Source organism: Panthera leo, chromosome A1 (assembly GCF_018350215.1).
Source record: "Panthera leo isolate Ple1 chromosome A1, P.leo_Ple1_pat1.1, whole genome shotgun sequence".
Classification (NCBI taxonomy): Eukaryota; Metazoa; Chordata; class Mammalia; order Carnivora; family Felidae; genus Panthera; species Panthera leo.
Window position 1 is genome coordinate 114439269 of NC_056679.1, and position 18469 is coordinate 114457737.

General features: G+C 43.6%; 1 protein-coding gene across 1 annotated transcript; it reads left to right on the plus strand.

Moving 5' to 3' along the window:
• The first annotated feature begins 11968 nt into the window (after nucleotides 1–11968).
• Nucleotides 11969–18144, plus strand: WNT8A (Wnt family member 8A). Its single transcript, XM_042906004.1, has 6 exons — nucleotides 11969–12036; nucleotides 12133–12166; nucleotides 12380–12518; nucleotides 14400–14525; nucleotides 15227–15369; nucleotides 16761–18144. The coding sequence occupies exons 1-6, from the start codon at nucleotides 11969–11971 to the stop codon at nucleotides 17280–17282; spliced, it is 1032 nt and encodes a 343-aa protein (XP_042761938.1). The 3' UTR covers nucleotides 17283–18144.
• Nucleotides 18145–18469: the final 325 nt, after the last annotated feature.

Below are 18469 nucleotides of genomic sequence, written 5' to 3' on the forward strand. Positions count from 1 at the left end.
ATCCAGGCAAGGAAGTTGAGGATGGATACAAGTAGTCAATAGGATTGACAATGGGATTCCAGCTGAGTAAGGAGGGACATGAGGACATGAGGGGGGTAAAGGACAGGAGATTGATTAACTGTAGGTCCCATGGCACAGAAGGATAGATGGAGTTGGGATATCAAAGGAAGCAAATTAGAAAGTGAGGAGATAGATGGAGAGTAAAATATATAAAATTGAAATCATTTCATAAGGTATCATCTTGGGAAGGGAGTAGCTAAGAAAGAATGGTAGAAAAGGTCACCCAAAGAGATGAGAACAAGGAACTGAGAGGCCAGGGACTTGAAAGGATCCTCTATATAAATACTGAAATAACCAAGAAAATGGAAGGAAAGTGTGCTGTTGACAGTCTCTAAAATGACCCAGGTGGTTCTCACTTCCCAGTTTTCATGCCCTGTGTAATCCCTTCTTCCTGAGTAGGGAGGGGCTGAACCACTGACTCATTTATAACAAATTTATAACTCATTTATAAACATGTTGCTCGTTGGTATCACGAGCAACACGTGATACCAAGCTGGGTGAATATGGCAGAAGTGATGGGATATCATTTTCATATAAAGTTATAAGAAGACTATAGTTTCTCTCATAGACATTCCCTCTCATTCTCTCTTGGGTCACTTACCCTGGGGAAAGCCAGCTGTCATGTCATGAGGCAACCCTGTGGAGACCCCATTTGGTGAGAACTGAGACTGCCAACAACCAGGTGAGTAAGCTGGGAAGTGGATTCCCTCATTCTCACCCCAGTCAAATCTACAGATAAAACCCCAGCCTCAGCCAAAGCCTGGCTACAACCTCCTAAGAGACCCTGAGACAGAAGTACATAACTAAGCCATGCCCAGATTCCTTACTCACAGAAACAGTGACACGACAAATATTTGTTGTTTTAAGCCACTAAGTATCTGGGTAATTTGCCATGAGGCAATAGAAAACCAATACAGATTTTGGAACCTGGAAGTAGGGTACAGTTAAAAAAGAAAAAAAAAAACACTAAAAATGTTGGGCTTTAGAAGAGGTCAGTGGCTTTGAGGAGAGTTTTGGTGAAAGTTTAAAGAGACTTGAAGGCACTTTTTGTGGAATTTTGAACTCGGAGGAGGCCACTGGTGAGGGCTTACAGGAAAGTAAGAAAAATCATTTTGGAAAGTGGAGGAAAAGGAGTAATTGTTATGTAAAGACAGAAATTTTAGTAACACTTTCATTTTCATTTATGAGGTAGATAGAAAATATGGCCTAATGAACAGAGTGATTTAGCTAAGGAGATTACCAAAGCAAATTGTTGAAGATGCCAGCTGGTTTATTGTTACTGATCAGAGTAAATGTGAGAGCAGATAGATAAATTGAAGAAAGGATTGTTAAACAAAAAGGAGCAAGGGCTTGATAGTTTCTAAGATCTCTACCTTCTCTAGACACCAATGATGCTAAAACGAAGAACTGGTGGGGGCCCTGGCTGCCTCAGTTGGTGGGGCATGCAACTTTTTTCTTTTTTTTTAATGTTCACTTTTGAGAGACAGAGATAGAGTGCAAGCAGGGGAGGGGAAGAGAGAGGGAAGCACAGAATCTGAAGGAGGCTCCAGGCTCTGAGCTGTCAGCACAGAGCCCAACACGGGGCCCAAACCCATGAACCATGAGATCATGACCTGAGCCCAAGTCGGATGCTCAACTGAATGAGCTACCCAGGCACCCCAAGCATGCGACTCTTGATCTGGGGTTGTGAGTTCAAGCCCTATTTTGGGACTAGAGCTTACTTAAAATTTATTTTAAATGGAAAAAAATTAAAAATTGGCTTTTGAGCAGAGATTAAATCCAGGACACTGAGAAAAATATGGTTTAAAGATGAAGCTGAGGACTGAAAACCCTTTTGTTAAAACCTCAGAAAGGTTAAGGGAGAGGCCTCAGAATACTAACTACTAAATCATACATAGGCTCTTTAATCAGATTAAGGGTGTGCCTCACAGATCTGTTGGGAGGAAAGTGTATTTTGCATGTTGCAGGGATGTGAATCATCAGCGAGCCAGAAAGTCAAATATAGTAAGTAGGCAGGCCCGCAAATGGTCCCCAATGATCCCTGCCTCCTGGTATTCACACTCTTGTATAATCCCTTTCACTGAATGTGAGCTGGACTTGTGGGCTCACTTCCAACATATAAAACACAGGAAAAATGATGGGATGTTACTTCAGGGATTAGTTACAATAAGACTGTGGTCTTTGTCACAATTGCTCTTGCTCTCACCTTCATTTGGTCCTTCACCCAGGGGGAAGCCAGCTGCCACATTATCAAGCAGTCCTAAGAGGGCTTACACAGGAAGCACCCAGCTAAGCAGCAACCAGAATCTTGACCCACATATACTATAAGATGATAAGTATTTGTTGTTTTAAGCCAGTAGTTTTGAGGGTAATTTGTGACACCAAAACAGATAACTAATACAGACTGACAGTGATCCAGGACCTAAAATCTTGAAGAGACTAGAGATGGAAGAGCACAAAGTATTAGCCACGACAAAGAAGAGAAATGAGTAGGAAGGATGAGCAACACGTGATACCAAGCTGGGTGTCTTTATGGAGAAGGGAGGAAGAATAGTCCAGGAGTGTCAATGAGTAGTGAGGAAGACTTGAGTGGCACAAGTGTACGAGAAAAAGAGTCATTCCTTGGGAGGGCTGGAAAGAACAATGTCCTTCGTCGAGCGAGGATTCAGTTAAAGCAAGAAAGAGAAGGGAACATTAGAAGAAGCTGAGGATAAGGGGAAAGATGCTGGTGACTGACTGCAAAATCTAGAGGATTCAGTGAAGTGGTTTTAGGAGATAAGAAGGGGAGGAGTTGGAGCCAGAAGGGAAGATATACAGAGCAGAGGGGGGAGCACAGTCTGAGGATAAGGGCCTTCTTTTTCTTCCTGTAGCAATTGACAAGGCAAGGATAAAGAGCAAAATGAAATTATTCTTGGTAGTACCAAGGCAAATCTTTGCAATGAGGTTATCAGTGGAAGAGAGGGATGTGAGGTCCTGCTAGAAGTTCTAGGACTATCACTTGACTCCTACTGATGGAGGCAGACAGTCGTGTGGAGGAATAGTCATTTCCCAAGCACAGGGGCTCTCTGCTGACCTCAGCAGGAGGAAGCTTTGAGGCAGGCACAGGAGCAGTCTCATTTGGAAAACATGGCTATCCTCTTGACCTCTGTCAGGACATTCTCAGGACACTACTAAAATATGTTACCCACCAAAATAAGGAAGTAAACAGAGATTAAAAAAAAAGAAACCACAATACTGAAGAAACAGAGGGGCGCCTGGGTGGCTCAGTCCGTTAAGCGTCCGACTTCGGCTCAGGTCACGATCTCGCGGTCTGTGAGTTCGAGCCCCGCGTCGGGCTCTGTGTTGGCTGCTCAGAGCCTGGAGCCTGTTTCAGATTCTGTGTCTCCCTCTCTCTCTGACCCTCCCCCGTTCATGCTCTGTCTCTCTCTGTCTCAAAAATAAATAAACGTTAAAAAAAATTAAAAAAAAAAAAGAAAGAAACAGATGTACAACAAAGTGCAGAAGCAAAGTGAACCCCTATCCTGAGAGTGAAAGAAGATACTAAAATGACTAGAGCAGGTCTGAGAGCTAAATGTCTTGAGAGGTGTTTTAGATAAGTGGCCTAGTCTGGGCTTGGAATGGTGATAGCTATGCAGAAAACAAGCAAACAATAAAAGAATAAAAAATTATTCATTCTAGGGAAAACAAAAAGACTTGTTTGGAAATAAAAGTAAGCCTAGTTTAGACTCCTCTAAATTGGAGGTGGGAAGATGAGAAAGATGGATTTGTATTTGGCAGGTAGGGAGAGTAAAAAGGCAAATCCTCGTCCTCCATGGTCAGAAGTCAACAGATAATATCTAAAATTGAAAAGTCAATAAATAGGATTCAAATAGGTCTTTTTACAAATATGGAAGTAGGAGGTGCCTGGCTGGCTCAGTTGGCAGAGCATGTGATTCGTGCTCTCAGAGTTGTGAGTTCAAGCCCCACAATGGAAGTAGAGATTACTTAAAAATAAATTTTGGGGGCACCTGGGTGGCTCAGTCTGTTGAGTGTCTGACTCTTGATTTTGGCTCAGGCCATGATACCAGGATTATGGTACTGAGCCCCAAGTTGGGCTTTGAGCTGAGCATGGAGCCTGCTTAAGATTCTCTCCCCTCCTCTTCCTTTGCCCCTCTCCCCTGCTTGTGCTCTCTCTCTAAAATAAAATAACTAAATCAAAATAAAATAAAATAAAATAAAATAAAATAAAATAAAATAAATAAGAAATATGGAAGTAATACTAACAGCATCAAATAAAAGAAGTGAAAGTTGTTGTTTCTTGAGAGGAAAAAGGGGGTATAGTTGAAGAAGGCTGTGGCTTTTCTTAACAGATCCTGCAGAACTATTAACTTTTAGGAGAATGTTCTTGATTGAATATAAAAATTAAGAAAAAACAAGGTAGATTGCTATGTAGTGTTATAGGAAGAGGTCCCTGAGATAAAAATTTAAAAACTACGTTAAGGAATAATAACACAGTTCTGTTTTTAAAGTCATATTACGTATATATTGGGGCACCTGGGTGGCTCAGTCGGATAAGCATTCAATTTTGGCTCAGGTCATGATCTCACGGTTTGTGGATTCAAGCCTCACGTCAGGCTCTGTGCTGACAGCTCAGAGCCTGGAGACTGCTTTGGATTCTGTGTCTCCCTCTCTCTCTGCTTCTCCCCAGCTTTCACTCTGTCTCTCTCTGTCTCTCTCTCTCTCAAAAATAAATATTTAAAAAATAAAAAAATAAAAATAAATAAAATTACATTATGTATATATGAACATTTGTATATGCAGAAAAAAGAATCCACACTAAACTGTTCATAATGGTTGCCTACAAGGAGTATATGGGAGAGAATCAAATTTTACATTATGTATTTCCATTTTATTTTTATTTTTTGTAACGAGCATGAATCACATATACTTTTTTAAAGCTCATTTATTCATACACACACATCAAATATTTGTTTGGATTATAACTTCTTTAATTATGCCTTATAGTCACATGCACATTGCAAGTTTTTCACAAAGAGAGATCATTTTAGCAGCTTTACTGTATACTCACCAGTGTCACACACTGGCCTGGCTACCCATTAGGCAGGTGCTTATAAAGGCTAACACTGCAGTAGAGAAGCTTCCAACTGAGCAACAAGGAACCTGTTGTACCACTCATTGCCACCAGGTGGCAGGTCTCTATCAGAAGTCCCATTGTCTGGAATTTCCTCTTTATTCATTCCTGGCTCCAACAGAGTACTTTATTTACCTCACTGTATTATTATAAATTGTTTAAACTTCTTTTTCAGAGCAGACTGAAAGCTTTCCCAGGATAAAAACATCGACTAAGGATAATTCAAATTAGACCCATAGGTGTTGAGTACTGGTCTGAACTCAGTAGATAAATATTTTTCAGAATGAATAAATGGATGGATAGATGGACAGATATTTCTCTGAAAACTAATAGAATCCCACAATCATCTCCATACTTTCTTCCTCAAAAATCAATCAAGAAACATTAATTAGGGATTTCTGTGTCCTATCCAGTGCCCAAAGATGGGAGTTCAGAATGGTGAGAGAGTAAAAAACAGAATAAAGGGGGTTAGCCACCTGAATCTCTCCTTACAGGAACCCGTCCAACTGCAAACCTCCTGAGGCTAATAGTGAAGATGAAGCTTCTGTCATCTAGGCACCTCAATCCAGTGGGAGAAATATGCTGCTATCCTAGAAAAGATCCCCCTGTGGTTGGGATTGACAAGGCCTTGCCCTAAGGAGCTTCCAGAATGAAGAGAGCAACATCTTCAAACTTGAAATAGATCTAGTCATGGCTTGCAGATTCATTCCTTCTAATGTACCTCAGCCCTCACAGGCCCATGTATTCAACAGACCACCAACTGCTCCCACTTTCCACACAGGAGGTCCTCTTATTTTCCTCCCTACACCAGGAACTCTGGATCTGAAAGGGATAGAGAACTTCAAGCATTCTCCTCTTCCTTCCTTGGACATACTGTTGAGGAACTTATTCATTGAAGCTAGTCACTGAGGGTAAATTTGGGGGGCAAAGGGAGGGTCAGGAGCTCAAGCAGCTGTGGCATTTGGACTGGAAGTCAAGGATCCCCAGGGGGTGGGAAGAGACAAGTTTCCAAGAAGAAGGGGTGGAGACCAGAGATTGAAAATCCTTGAGCTCTGCTTAGTGTCACAGTTTAGAAGAATATGCATAGAGGCTCATTCTCCCCCCTGCTTCGCCCTTCTCCCCCTGCTTATCTAATTAGCAGAAGAGTGTAAAAAGTCAGAAATCCTACCTCTTTCTCTACTCTGGCATTCTTCAGCCACCTCCACCCTCTCTCCACCCTCTCACTCCACTGCCCCCAACCCAATTTGCTCCACAATCTAAGCAGTGCTTATAGGTCAAAGCCCTGGAGGGAGCCTGGAAAAGAAATGTGGGGGAACAGGGATTTGGGAGTTTAGTGGGAGTACACAATGGAAAGAAGGACTAGAATGCACACCATCATCATGGTAGGGTAACCAACCACCTGTTGTGTCCAACACTGTCCAGGTTTAAGCACTGGAAGTCCCACTCCATGGGAAATCCCTCAATCCTGGGCAAACCTGGATAGGATCCAGGTTTTCTCGGCCTCAACTCACTGTGTGACCCTGAGTAATTCCCCTCTCTCTGGGCCTCAGTTACCTCATAAAATGGGACCCTCTGTATCAGACACTGTTCTATGAATTGTCTCTAGAATTTTTTTTTTTAAGTAGGCTCCATGCCCAGTCTATAGCCCAGTGAGGGGCTTGAATTCACAACCCTGAGATCAAGACCTGAACTGAGATCAAGAGTCAGACACTTAGCTTAACCGACTGAGCCACCCAGGTACCCCGAGTCCTCTAGATTTTTTGAAGCTGGGTACAAGGGTGACTCTGGCCTATTCCTCATTTATTATAGCCTTCAGCACCTCCCATAGGATTCTTGGAACCTCAACATCCTATAAAATTAGAGGCAGAAGAGGCCTTCAGAATTATCTGATCTGGCCTCCTTTCTAGTTCTATGAACATATTTCCAGAGGTGCATGCATTTATTCATTGGATTCTACTTTCTGCCCTACATTATAGTTATTCACTTTAGCCTCTGTTTACAAGACACTAAGCTCCTTGAGGGCAGGTAGCAAGACTTATAGCTCAGCAAGAGTTAAAACCTTGTGCATAAATGGAATAGACAAATATTTGGTGTTAAATTCCACATAGAAATCTTTTGCACTGGGACACCTGGTGGATCAATCAGCTGAGTGTTCAACTTCAGCTCAGGTCATGATCTCAATGGTTTGTGAGTTCAAGCCCCACATTGGACTCACTGCTCACTTCAAATCTTCTGTCCTCCCTTCTCTCTGCCTCTTCCCTGCTCTCTCGCTCTCTCTCTATCTCAAAAATAAATAAAACATAAAAAAAAAAATATTTTGCACTGTATCTCCAAATAATGTAGAGGGAGAACACAGTCTCCATTAGTGTGCTGGGAGCACAGTTTGTCCCAGCTCAGAAAGCTGACTGGTAAATCCTCAGAAATTTTGCAAACTGGTTGCTAAACACAGTGATTATTAAAAATTGAGTAGATTTTATCGAGAGTAGAGCATGCAACTCTTGATCTAGGGGTTGTGAGTTCAAGTCCCAGGATGGGTGTAGAGATTACTTCAAAATAAAATCTTAAAGGGTGCCTGAGTGGCTCATTTGGTTAAGTATCCAACTTTGGCTCAGGTCATGATCTTGCAGTTTATGAGTTCGAGCCCCACTTCGGGCTCTGTGCTGACAGCTCAGAGCCTGGAACCTGCTCCAGATTCTGTGTCTTCCTCTCTCTCTCTCTGTCCCTTCCCCACTCACCCTCTGTCTCTGTCTCTCTCTCTCTCTCTCAATAAATAAACATTAAAATAAATTTTTTTAATAAAATAAAATCTTTAAAAAATTAAATTACATGAACAAATTATATTGAAAATAAAGATGACAAGTACTCAAAATTAATCTTTTCCGAATTATTTTCTGACATTTTACTATTATCTATACTCTTAAGGTTATTTATATGTCTATTACACCTATATGATAGAATACTATATAATGATGTGATACTGTTCATTTCTTCCTAAGTCCATGATGGTAGTTTGAAATAGGCCATGGTGGGAGTATTTACACCATGGAAATCAACAAACACTACCAATCATGGCTCCTGTCACACCACAGCTGGTTGTTAAGCACTACTTACCAGCATGCCATTGGTTCAGAGACACTCTTGTCTTGTGACAGGCCCACTCTACCTCCCTGTCATCATCTCCTGTGGTCTTCAGATCCAGATTTCCCTTCCTGGAAAAGAAAAACCAAAAGCTGGATCATCACTTAAAAACTAATGAGAGAGGGACACCTGAGTGGCTTAGTCAGTTAAGTATCCAACTTGGACTCAGGTCATGATCTTGTAGTCCGTGAGTTCAAGCCCTGTGTCGGTCTCTGTGCTGACAGCTCAGAGCCTGGAGCCTGCTTCAGATTCTGTGTCTCCCTCTCTATCTGTCCCTCCCCTGTTCTCTCTCTCTCTCTCTCTCTCTCTCAAAAATAAATAAACATTAAAAAAGAAAAAAAGAAAGAAAACTAATGAGATAAAGGGGCACCTGGGCAGCTCAGTCGGTTAAACAGCCAGCTCTTGGTTTCAGCTCAGATCACGATCTCAGGGTTCATGAGTCTGAGCCCCACATCAGGCTCTGTGCTGACAGTGGCAGAGCCTGCTTGGGATTCTCTCTCTCCCTCTCTCTCTGTTCCTCCCCAGCTCTCTCACAGTCTCTCTCTCTCAAAATAAACTTTAAACAAACAAACAAAACAACTAATGAGATAGGATGGCTGGCTTAGTTGGTAGAGCATGGGACTCTCAACCTTTGATGGGAGCCTACTTAAACAGTCAAGCAAACAATTAATGAGACAATAGAGTTGGGGTTAAGGAAATGGATGCACAATGACTGTAAATGATTGGTAGACTCCAGTGTGGAGTGTCTATCTCTGGTTCATCTCTCTGTCCACATGAAGGACTTCCATCAGTCCAGCACAGGGATCTTATGTAGACATAGACCCAAAACACTCTGAACAAAGCATTGGTTGTTCTCTAGGTATCTGTCTTACAGATCTGTCCTGATGGCCAACTAAAGGATTCAAAGATAAATAAGATGAATCCATATGAAGAGCTAGGGAAGACAAGACTTCCCCATTTCTGGCCTATAATTACCTTGGGGACTAATAAATTTTGTAAACCTTAAAAGTAGGATTACAACATGTAGAAAGCTGGGGAAGTCTATAGAAGTCATTCATTGTTCAACATTTTCTGCATTCCCTCATTTTATGATGAAAAAACTGAGTCCACGTGGTAATAAATAGTTTACCCAAGGTTATACCACAAATTAGTGGCCAAAGCAGAAGGCTCCTAAGACCTGGGAGTAAAGTCCTTTCTTAACATCCTAAATTCCCATTGGAGAAATTATGTGAGCTTTGGAGAATCTGAGCAGAAATATACACAATGTTTGCACACAAAAAGCTCACTACCTTCTCCTGTTTCCTATAGGGGATACAGAAAAATAAGACCCAGGTGCTCACACACAGGAAGTGAATGTGGAGTCATTCCTAAAACTCTTTCAAGGAGCATGGCGGGGACTACCTCAGGGCTAACGGTGCTCTGACCCAACAGTGAGTGGCACGGAAATCAACGCTGCTGTCTTAAGAAGGTAAAGTTAAACATTAGATTCTTTTTTTTTTAATTTTTTAAAATGCTTATTTATTTTTGAGAGGGAGAGAGACAGAGAGCAAGCAGGACAGTGGCAGAGAGAGAGGAAGACACAGAACCCGAAGCAGGTTCCAGGCTCTGAGCTGTTGGCACAGAGCCAATGTGGGGCTTGAACTCACGAACCATGAGATCATGACCTGAGCTGAAGCTGGACGCTTAACCGACTAAGCCACCCAGGCACCCCAGGCATTAGATTCTTGACTGGGGAAAGTAGGAGGCAAACTCAGTAGGCTTTTTCCAAGTGACTCAAGTCTCAGATACCTCTTTTCCCCAAGGAGAGAAGCCCACAAGCAAGCAGAGGAAGACAGTTAGTTGCTGGGCCAAGAGGAAGAGCTTTAGTTCATTAAGGACACTTTGCATTTGTGACATTCGCACCTATCCTCTTAGAAAAATGAAACAGAAAAAAATATATATACAAATTAGGAGCCCAAATTTCTTATTAGATTCAGCATATCTAAAATTATTACATCAAAATGCTGCAAAAATTTCTAAACACTTTCATTTCTGTACTTAGGTAACAGGTAACAGTTCACACACTAACACCAATCCTAGCCCATACTTTGAGTGCACTGCCCTAACAAAAAAGCCTGATCACTCCTTGGCCCCTGGAGCTCCTTTGGTGGGGGGGAGTGCTTGAGCTCCCTTTCTCACCCAAATCAGGCACCAGAGGGCTGGGATGTGATCTAGATATTCAGGGTCACAGGGTGCTGAGTCAGGATGGTGCCTCTTCAGCCCTAGAAAAGAGTTTCACCAACCAAGTAGGAGCTCCACCCCTTCACTATGTGCCCAAACCTACCTAAATGGTGCCTCAGGTCCCTACTAGGGGCCACAATTTCTTTCATTCATTTGTTCATTCATTCATCTGTTCACTCATCCAGGCATCATCTCAAGCACTAAAGTCAATCTAGAAGAGAGATTCCTGGGGTGCCTGGCTGGCTCAGTCAGTAGAACATGTAACTCTTGATCTCAGGGTCATGGGTTCAAGCCCCATGTTGGACATAGAGATTACTTAAAAAACAAAATAACAAAAAATAAAATAAAACAAAATAAAATTAAATTAAATTAAAAAATAAAATAAAATATTATTGCCTAAGGAGCTGATGTCCTAGCAACAGACTGGTGTCAGAAGGGCATCAGTCCTGGGGTGCCTGGATGGCCCAGTCAGTTAAGCGTCTGACTTTGGCTCAGGTTATGATCTTGTGGTTTGTGAGTTCAAGCCCTGCGTCAGGCTCTGTGCTGACAGCTCTGAGTCTGCTTCAGATTCTGTCTCTCCCTCTCTCTCTCTGTCCCCTGCCAACTCGTGGTCTCTTTCTGTCTCTCTCGCTCTCTATCTCAAAAACAAAGAAAGAAAGTCATCAATCTTTTCAAATACAGCCCTGGGTGGCCCGAAGATTGATTCTCACATATAAAATGAAAGACCTTCTAGGAATGAAGGAAATTTACCAGAACTTACTTTGGTGGAATGTAATAGAAGGGCCTATTACAGAGATACCCTCTGAAGTGATCTGTTTCATGGTCCCATGATTCCATGACTTTACAGTCACCAAGGAAGGAGGTAGGAAAGGTGCATTCACTTACTTTGGGAAAATGAGTAGTAGAGGGTCGCCAGTAGGGTTCCTCTATAATTATTAATACTGGGGAAGAAGGCAGGACAAAGAGTGAGGTCTCACTGACAGATGAGGACACTGTAGCTCTGAGGAATTGGTGACCTACCTTGAGGGTTAGGAACCTCATCTGCTCCAGCCTACAAGACTCTGAGAAACGAGCCATCAAGTAGGAAGAGACAAATCTGATTTATAGAGGAAAGAAACCTCAAGGGTAAGGAAAGGCTTCAGCCCTTCTGTCAGCCTGAGAGGGAAGAAGAGCTGGCAGGGCGGGGTGGGGCGGGGCTTTCCTTGGAGGTTTTGGGCTGAGTCCTTCCTTCCTGGTCCCCCATTGGGTCAGTGGCTCCTGCAGTCCTGCCAGTGAGGGACAAATGAGAAGAGCTGTTGATTTTTCCCCCTTGGCCATTCAGAATTTCCCCACGTAAATACTGAGAAAGACCCTGCCCTCTCCTCACTTCTCTGGAGTTGGCCCTGGGCTGGACCTGGTCCCCTGGGGGTGAGCAGGGCCATGGGAGACCTGTTTATGCTCAGGGTGGCTGTTGGCATATGTTATGCCACCTTCAGTGCCTCTGCCTGGTAAGTCCTTGCCCCCCCACCACCACTCCCCACCAAGGAAACCCCCATTATATCATCCCCATTCACCATTTGCCTCACTTTTTCTCTTTTTGATAGGTCAGTGAATAATTTCCTGGTAACAGGCCCTAAGGTAGGATGGTCTCTGGCTTCTGTTTTTACCCATCTGGGTTCCTAAGGGAACTCTTTTGGGGAAAGAAAAGAGGGGAGGGGAGACAGATGGGGGAACCCATAAGTTTTCCTTAATGGAGAGCTAACCCATTTGAGTCCTGCCTGCTCCCCTGCTCCCCCCAGACAACCTGACCTGAGCCAGAGCTGAACTTCATAGCCCTTTTCCCTTTGCCAGGCCTATCTGACCTACACTACTAGTGTGGCCCTGGGTGCCCAGAGTGGCATTGAGGAGTGTAAGTTCCAATTTGCTTGGGAACGCTGGAACTGCCCGGAAAATGCTCTCCAGCTGTCCACTCACAACAGGTTGAGAAGTGGTAAGTTTGTGCACCTGCACAAGGGGGTATATGTGCATGGAGGTGGGTTTGCAGTATGTGTGTACGTTGTATGTATAACATATATATGCACAGTGAAATGAAAAAGTTATCAGTGAAAGGCTGATCTGCCATTTCCTTGCTGTGAAACCTTGAAATGAGTTACTTCCCCTCTCTTACCCCAGTTTTGTCATTTGGTCAATAAGGCCAGCTCTATTTAGGTCACCAGGAGTAATGAGGGCTAACAAAGCTGGCTTAGGAAAGAGAAAAGGACTTTTACTTCCTTCTGACATGAAGCGGGAGCCATGTAATAATCATAATGATTGTGGCTACCATTTATTGAGCTGGTATCTTACTAAACTCTTTAAAAAATCATTGTCCCATTTCATTTCCACACACTCCCCATTCTGAGTGTCTACTCCATGGGAAGATATTTCTCTTCGCCACTATCATCTTCTTTACTACTCCCCACCTCTTCTCAGGCACCTCTTTATTGTTTCTATATAAACAACTTTTATGCAAACTACTACACACAGTTAAAAACAGCTGCACTGGTGCATACACACACGCACACCTCCACATGAGACACAGCTCAGTGTGATCTTTCAGCATCTCTGTTGTTGGGATTTTATGACAGCTGGGCAGATGGGAAACTCCTCCAAGGCTGCAAACACAGAGTCCTTTCCCTATTTTTAATTCATGTAACTCAGTGCAAGGTAAGTGTATACAAACACACAAATATGGGCATGCATTTTAAAAATAGAGATTATTACATTTTATAGAAATACTTTTGGGGGCACCTGGGTGGCTCAGTCAGTTAAACATCCGACTTATTTTTTTTAAGGGTAATTTTAAAATTAAAAAAATTCTTTTTCACTGTTTATTTTTGAGAGAGAGACAGAGCACTAATGGGGGTGGGGCAGAGAGAGAGGGAGACACAGAATCTGAAGCAGGCTCCAGGCTCTGAGCTGTCAGCACAGAGCCTAACACAGGGCTCAAACCCATGAAAACCCATGAACCACCAGATCATGACCTAAGCCAAAGTCAGACGCTTACCTGACTGAGCCACCCAGGCACCCCTATAATTTTTTTTAAGTTTATTCATTTTGAAAGAGCGAGTGAGCCAGGGAGGGGCAGAGAGAGAAGGAGTGATAGAGAATCCCAGGCAGGCTTCACACTGCTAGCATGGAGCCTGATATGGGCCTCAAACCCAAGAACCATGAGATCATGACCTGAGACGAAACCAAGAGTCAGACACCAGCTGAGTCACTCAGGCACCCCAAGCATCTGACTCTTGATCTCGGCTCAGGTCATGATCTCATGGTTTGTGAGTTCAAGCCCTTTATCGGGCTCGGTGCTAATGATGCAGATCCTGCGTGGGATTCTGTCTCTCCTTCTCTCTGCCCATTGCCTGCCTCTCTCTCTCTCTCTCTCTCTCTCTCCCCCTCTCTCTCAAAATACATAAATAAACAAACAAACAAATAAACTTAACAACAAAACAAAAAGAGATATTTTTGTATTCACTTCACTGAGTCCTCACTGCCTAAGGACTAGAAGCAGTGGCTAATGAACAGAAGCCCAGGCTGGTTTTCAAGAGAGCAGGGTCTTGGTCCCAGTACAAGGGGTAAGGAGAGTGGCTTTGATCTCATCACTGTCTCTCTGGGCTTTACTTTCCCCATCTGTACATGGGGATGCTCATGTCTGTGTGAATGACAGTAAGGATGCTGGAAAGACACGCACTGTTCTCTCAAGTAGAAGAAAGAGTATCCTCTTCAACCCAAAGGGGGCAGGGGAGAGGGGAGAGAAAGAGCATTGCTTTTCCAAAGCCTCTGCTTTTTTGGGTCATCAGAGCCCAAGTTTCCAGTCCCCTCTCTCTCTCCAAAGCTACCAGGGAGACTTCCTTCATTCATGCAATCAGCTCTGCTGGAGTCATGTACACCATTACCAAGAACTGTAGCATGGGTGACTTTGAAAACTGTGGCTGTGATGAGTCAAAAAATGGAAAAACAGGTAAGTTGTGCTCTCTGATGTGGGTGGGTAGAAGTGAGGGATGCAGAGCTACATTCAGGCTAAGGTCTTCCAGGAAAAGGTGGACACATTTCCCTCAAATCCCTAGATACTAGCAGCAACTTCTTGGTGGGAGGTCCTGAACCTATAGTCTCCCAAGAGTTGAGCCTGGGTCCCTGATTACAGGATCACCAAGTAGCATTGAACTCTAGAACTAACAAGGCATTTAGGAATTAGAAGGCCAAAGAGAGTTTAAAGCCAACCCTCATATTTCAGTCTGAGAACAGTTTGGCCATAATCCAGAGCTACTCAGTTACTTGTACACCATCTAAGAGAATCAGATTTGTCATTAATGAGGGAGGAGATGGCTCTAACAAGACTACTGTAAGATAATGGTACAGAATTCCAGAATGTTTGAGCTGCAATGAACCTCTGAGATCATCTAGGTCAGGCTCAGTATGCCTCCTTTACTGTGGGTATAGAAACTAACTGCCTAGAGATAGAAAGTACCTGAGGGTGAGCACTTGGCTTTGGGAAGAGGACCTCACCCACCCACCCTGAGCACCTCCACATCCCTGTTTCACCTGCAGCTATAGCTTTACACTCTTCTAGGGCTCTTGGGGGATGGTTAGCCAAAGTGACCTTGACTCTTCTGAAATTGACCAGGAATATGTGTGCAGAACTTACTCTTTCCTTATGTATAGGAGGTCATGGCTGGATCTGGGGAGGCTGCAGCGACAATGTGGAATTTGGGGAAAGGATCTCCAAACTCTTTGTGGACAGCCTGGAAAAGGGAAAGGATGCCAGAGCCCTGATGAATCTTCACAACAATAGGGCAGGCAGGCTGGTAGGTATAGGAGTCCACCAGTGAACTCTCAGTTTCAGTACTGGCAATAGCCTCACATCTGTACAGCTTACCAAGAGCTGTCTCATACCCATATGTCATCCATACAGCAGTTATCAGGACTGGGAGGGCTACCCCCAGTCTCTGAATGACAACACCAGTTCAGGCTGAGCCAAGTGGCTTGGCCAAGGCAATACAACTAACTAATAAGCGTCAGAACCAGGCAATAAACTCAGATCTTCTACTTTAGTCTTATCCCTAAACATTATGGTCTAGCCCCTTCCACAGGCAGGTTTCTGAGAACACAGAACAATATAGTACCAAAGCCTTGCTTCTATGACTTAAAATTTTACCCATTTCAACTGCATGTTCTAGGAAATTGATGGGGGTTTTCATCCAACCTGTGTCCTAAAATATGTCTGGGCTTCGAGGGATTGGGACTGATCTGGGCTTCTGTGGAGGGTCTATTCTACCCCAAAACTTCGATTATTCTGAACTCAAATCTGGAAACAAGTTGGATTTAGTGCTAAGAGCAGAAAAATTTCCCTTTGAACCTACATCTGGATGACCTAGTTGCCCAGGGCAAGGGTAAGAGGTTTTCAAGGCAATTAATTACACTCATGGGTAATTGCCTCAAGGGTAAGCGTTCAGACTGCAGGAGCTTCCCTCCCTCTGGGAGAGGACAAATCAAAACCCTTACAAATACTCCAGGTCCCACTTTCAAGACAATAACAGTGCCAATGATCATATTTTCCCCTTTACACAGTACTTTCTTGATCATTCTTATTCCAATGAGAGAGAGAAACAGGCTCAACAAGTGATGGAGTTGGGCCTAGAGCCCAAGGTTTCTGATTCCAGTAACCTCAACACTTGCCTGACTTTCCCGAAGAATACCCAAGGGAGCTTTAAAATTACCCACACTGGGGGCACCTGGGTGGCTCAGTCGGTTAAGCGGCCGACTTCGGGTCAGGTCATGATCTCACGGTCCGTGAGTTCAAGCCCCGGTTCGGGCTCTGTGCTGACAGCTCAGAGCCTGGAGCCTGTTTCAGATCCTGTGTCTCCCTCTCTCTGACCCTCCCCTGTTCATGCTCTATCTCTCCCTGTCTCAAAAATAAATAAAACGTTTAAAAAAAAAAAAATTTAAAATCAACTACTTTAAAAAAAATAAATAAATAAAATAAAATTACCCACACTGAGGCCTTTATACCCCTGAACATTCCAATTGAGAAGATCTGAGGTGGGGCCCAAGAATAAGTGTTTTTCACAGGCCTCTCCAGTAATTCTGATGCCCTCCAAAGTTAAGAAGCTCAACTCTAAAATATTCCATTTAATTACTAGCCTTTGGTCTTCCCTACCCAGAGTCATTCTTTTTCGTTCTCTTTCTCTCTCTGAAGGCAGTGAGAGCCATTATGAAAAGGACCTGCAAATGTCATGGCATCTCTGGAAGCTGCAGTATCCAGACATGCTGGCTGCAGCTGGCTGACTTCCGGGAGATGGGAGACTACCTGAAGGCCAAGTACGAACGGGCCCTGAAAATCGAGATGGATAAGCGGCAGTTAAGGGCTGGGAACAGTGCTGAGGGCCACTGGGCACCCACTGAGGGATTCCTTCCTAGTGCAGAGGCTGAGCTGATCTTTTTGGAGGAATCACCAGATTACTGTACCCGCAATTCCAGCCTGGGCATCTATGGCACAGAAGGTCGGGAGTGTCTGCAGAATAGCCACAACACATCCAGGTGGGAGCAACGCAGCTGTGGGCGCTTGTGCACCGAGTGTGGCCTGCAGGTGGAGGAGAGAAGAACTGAGGCTATCAGCAGCTGTAACTGCAAATTCCAGTGGTGTTGCACAGTCAGGTGTGACCAGTGTAGGCATGTGGTAAACAAGTACTACTGCACAAGCTCCCCAGGCAGTGCTTGATAGCACCCCACTCAAATTCACTTGCTCAGTTGCATGACAATGGAAGCGGACACAGCTTCTTTCACAGAGAGAGTGAATTCGAAAACAACTGGAACATCACAGGGTTGGCCTGTAGTCGTCTTCATATCTACTATTCATGGGGGGAATGGAGGCCCAAGGTTATACAGCATATTCTCCACAGAGTTGAAATTGGAACCTGGGAATTCTAACTTGGGCAGACCCCATTTCATCTTTCTTGTAAGTTATTTCCTGGTCTTTGTGCCTGTACTTTTGCAGCTTGTTAAAGGGGAGTTTGGTTTGGGGGTCATATCCAGAAGGACCCTCAAAGTACTTGTTGCTGTAAGTTTCAAATCACATCCAACCCAGCTGTGCTGCTGAGAATCAGAGGGAATCAAAGAGTTCTGACAAGACTCCTGAAGGAGCAACCTTCCCCTGTGCTTTCTGGCTCCAGGAAGACCAACTATATGTTCATGAAGACAGATAAGTGGGGCAGAGACCTTATATCTGCCCAGTGGGAGGTTTTTAGGGTGTTGAGTTTTTCATCTGAGTATGCACTTTTATAAAGTTCTCAGGGGGCTTGACTGGCTCAGTCAATAGAGCATGTGACTGTTGATCTTGGAGTTTTGAGTTCAAGCCCCACATTGCATGTAGAGCTTACTTAAAAAAAAAAAAAAAATTCTTCTCATAAAACCCTGGGGAAACCAGGACCCCAACATAAGCTGAGGACTTTTCCAGCTCAGAAACCATCTCTCTAGCCATAGAAAAAGGATGGTCACAGTAAGTGGACAGGTGACTCCAAAGTTACCTAGACAAGTCTCCTCCTGCCCCAATCATGCACCCAAAGAGGGATTTTTTCCCCCCAAAGAGCTGTAAAATGACTGTTTTGTTATTTTCCCAGATTGGGAATTCAACTTCATTTTGCAATAAATGCTAAAATATATATCAATCTGAGACCTTTTATTTCTCTCTTTGGAAACCTTAGGATAAGAAAGGGAATGGGAAACCCTGCTTCTATATTCCAATTATACACAAGGCTAAGGGGAAAATGGAAATATCCAACCCCCTTGATATAAGTGTTTGAGAGAGAATAAAATTGAGGACCAGGAACTGGCCAATAAGAAAATAATCCAGACTCCTAGATTTAGAAGGTATTACCCTTAATACAATCTAAGAAACTTGAGGAACAA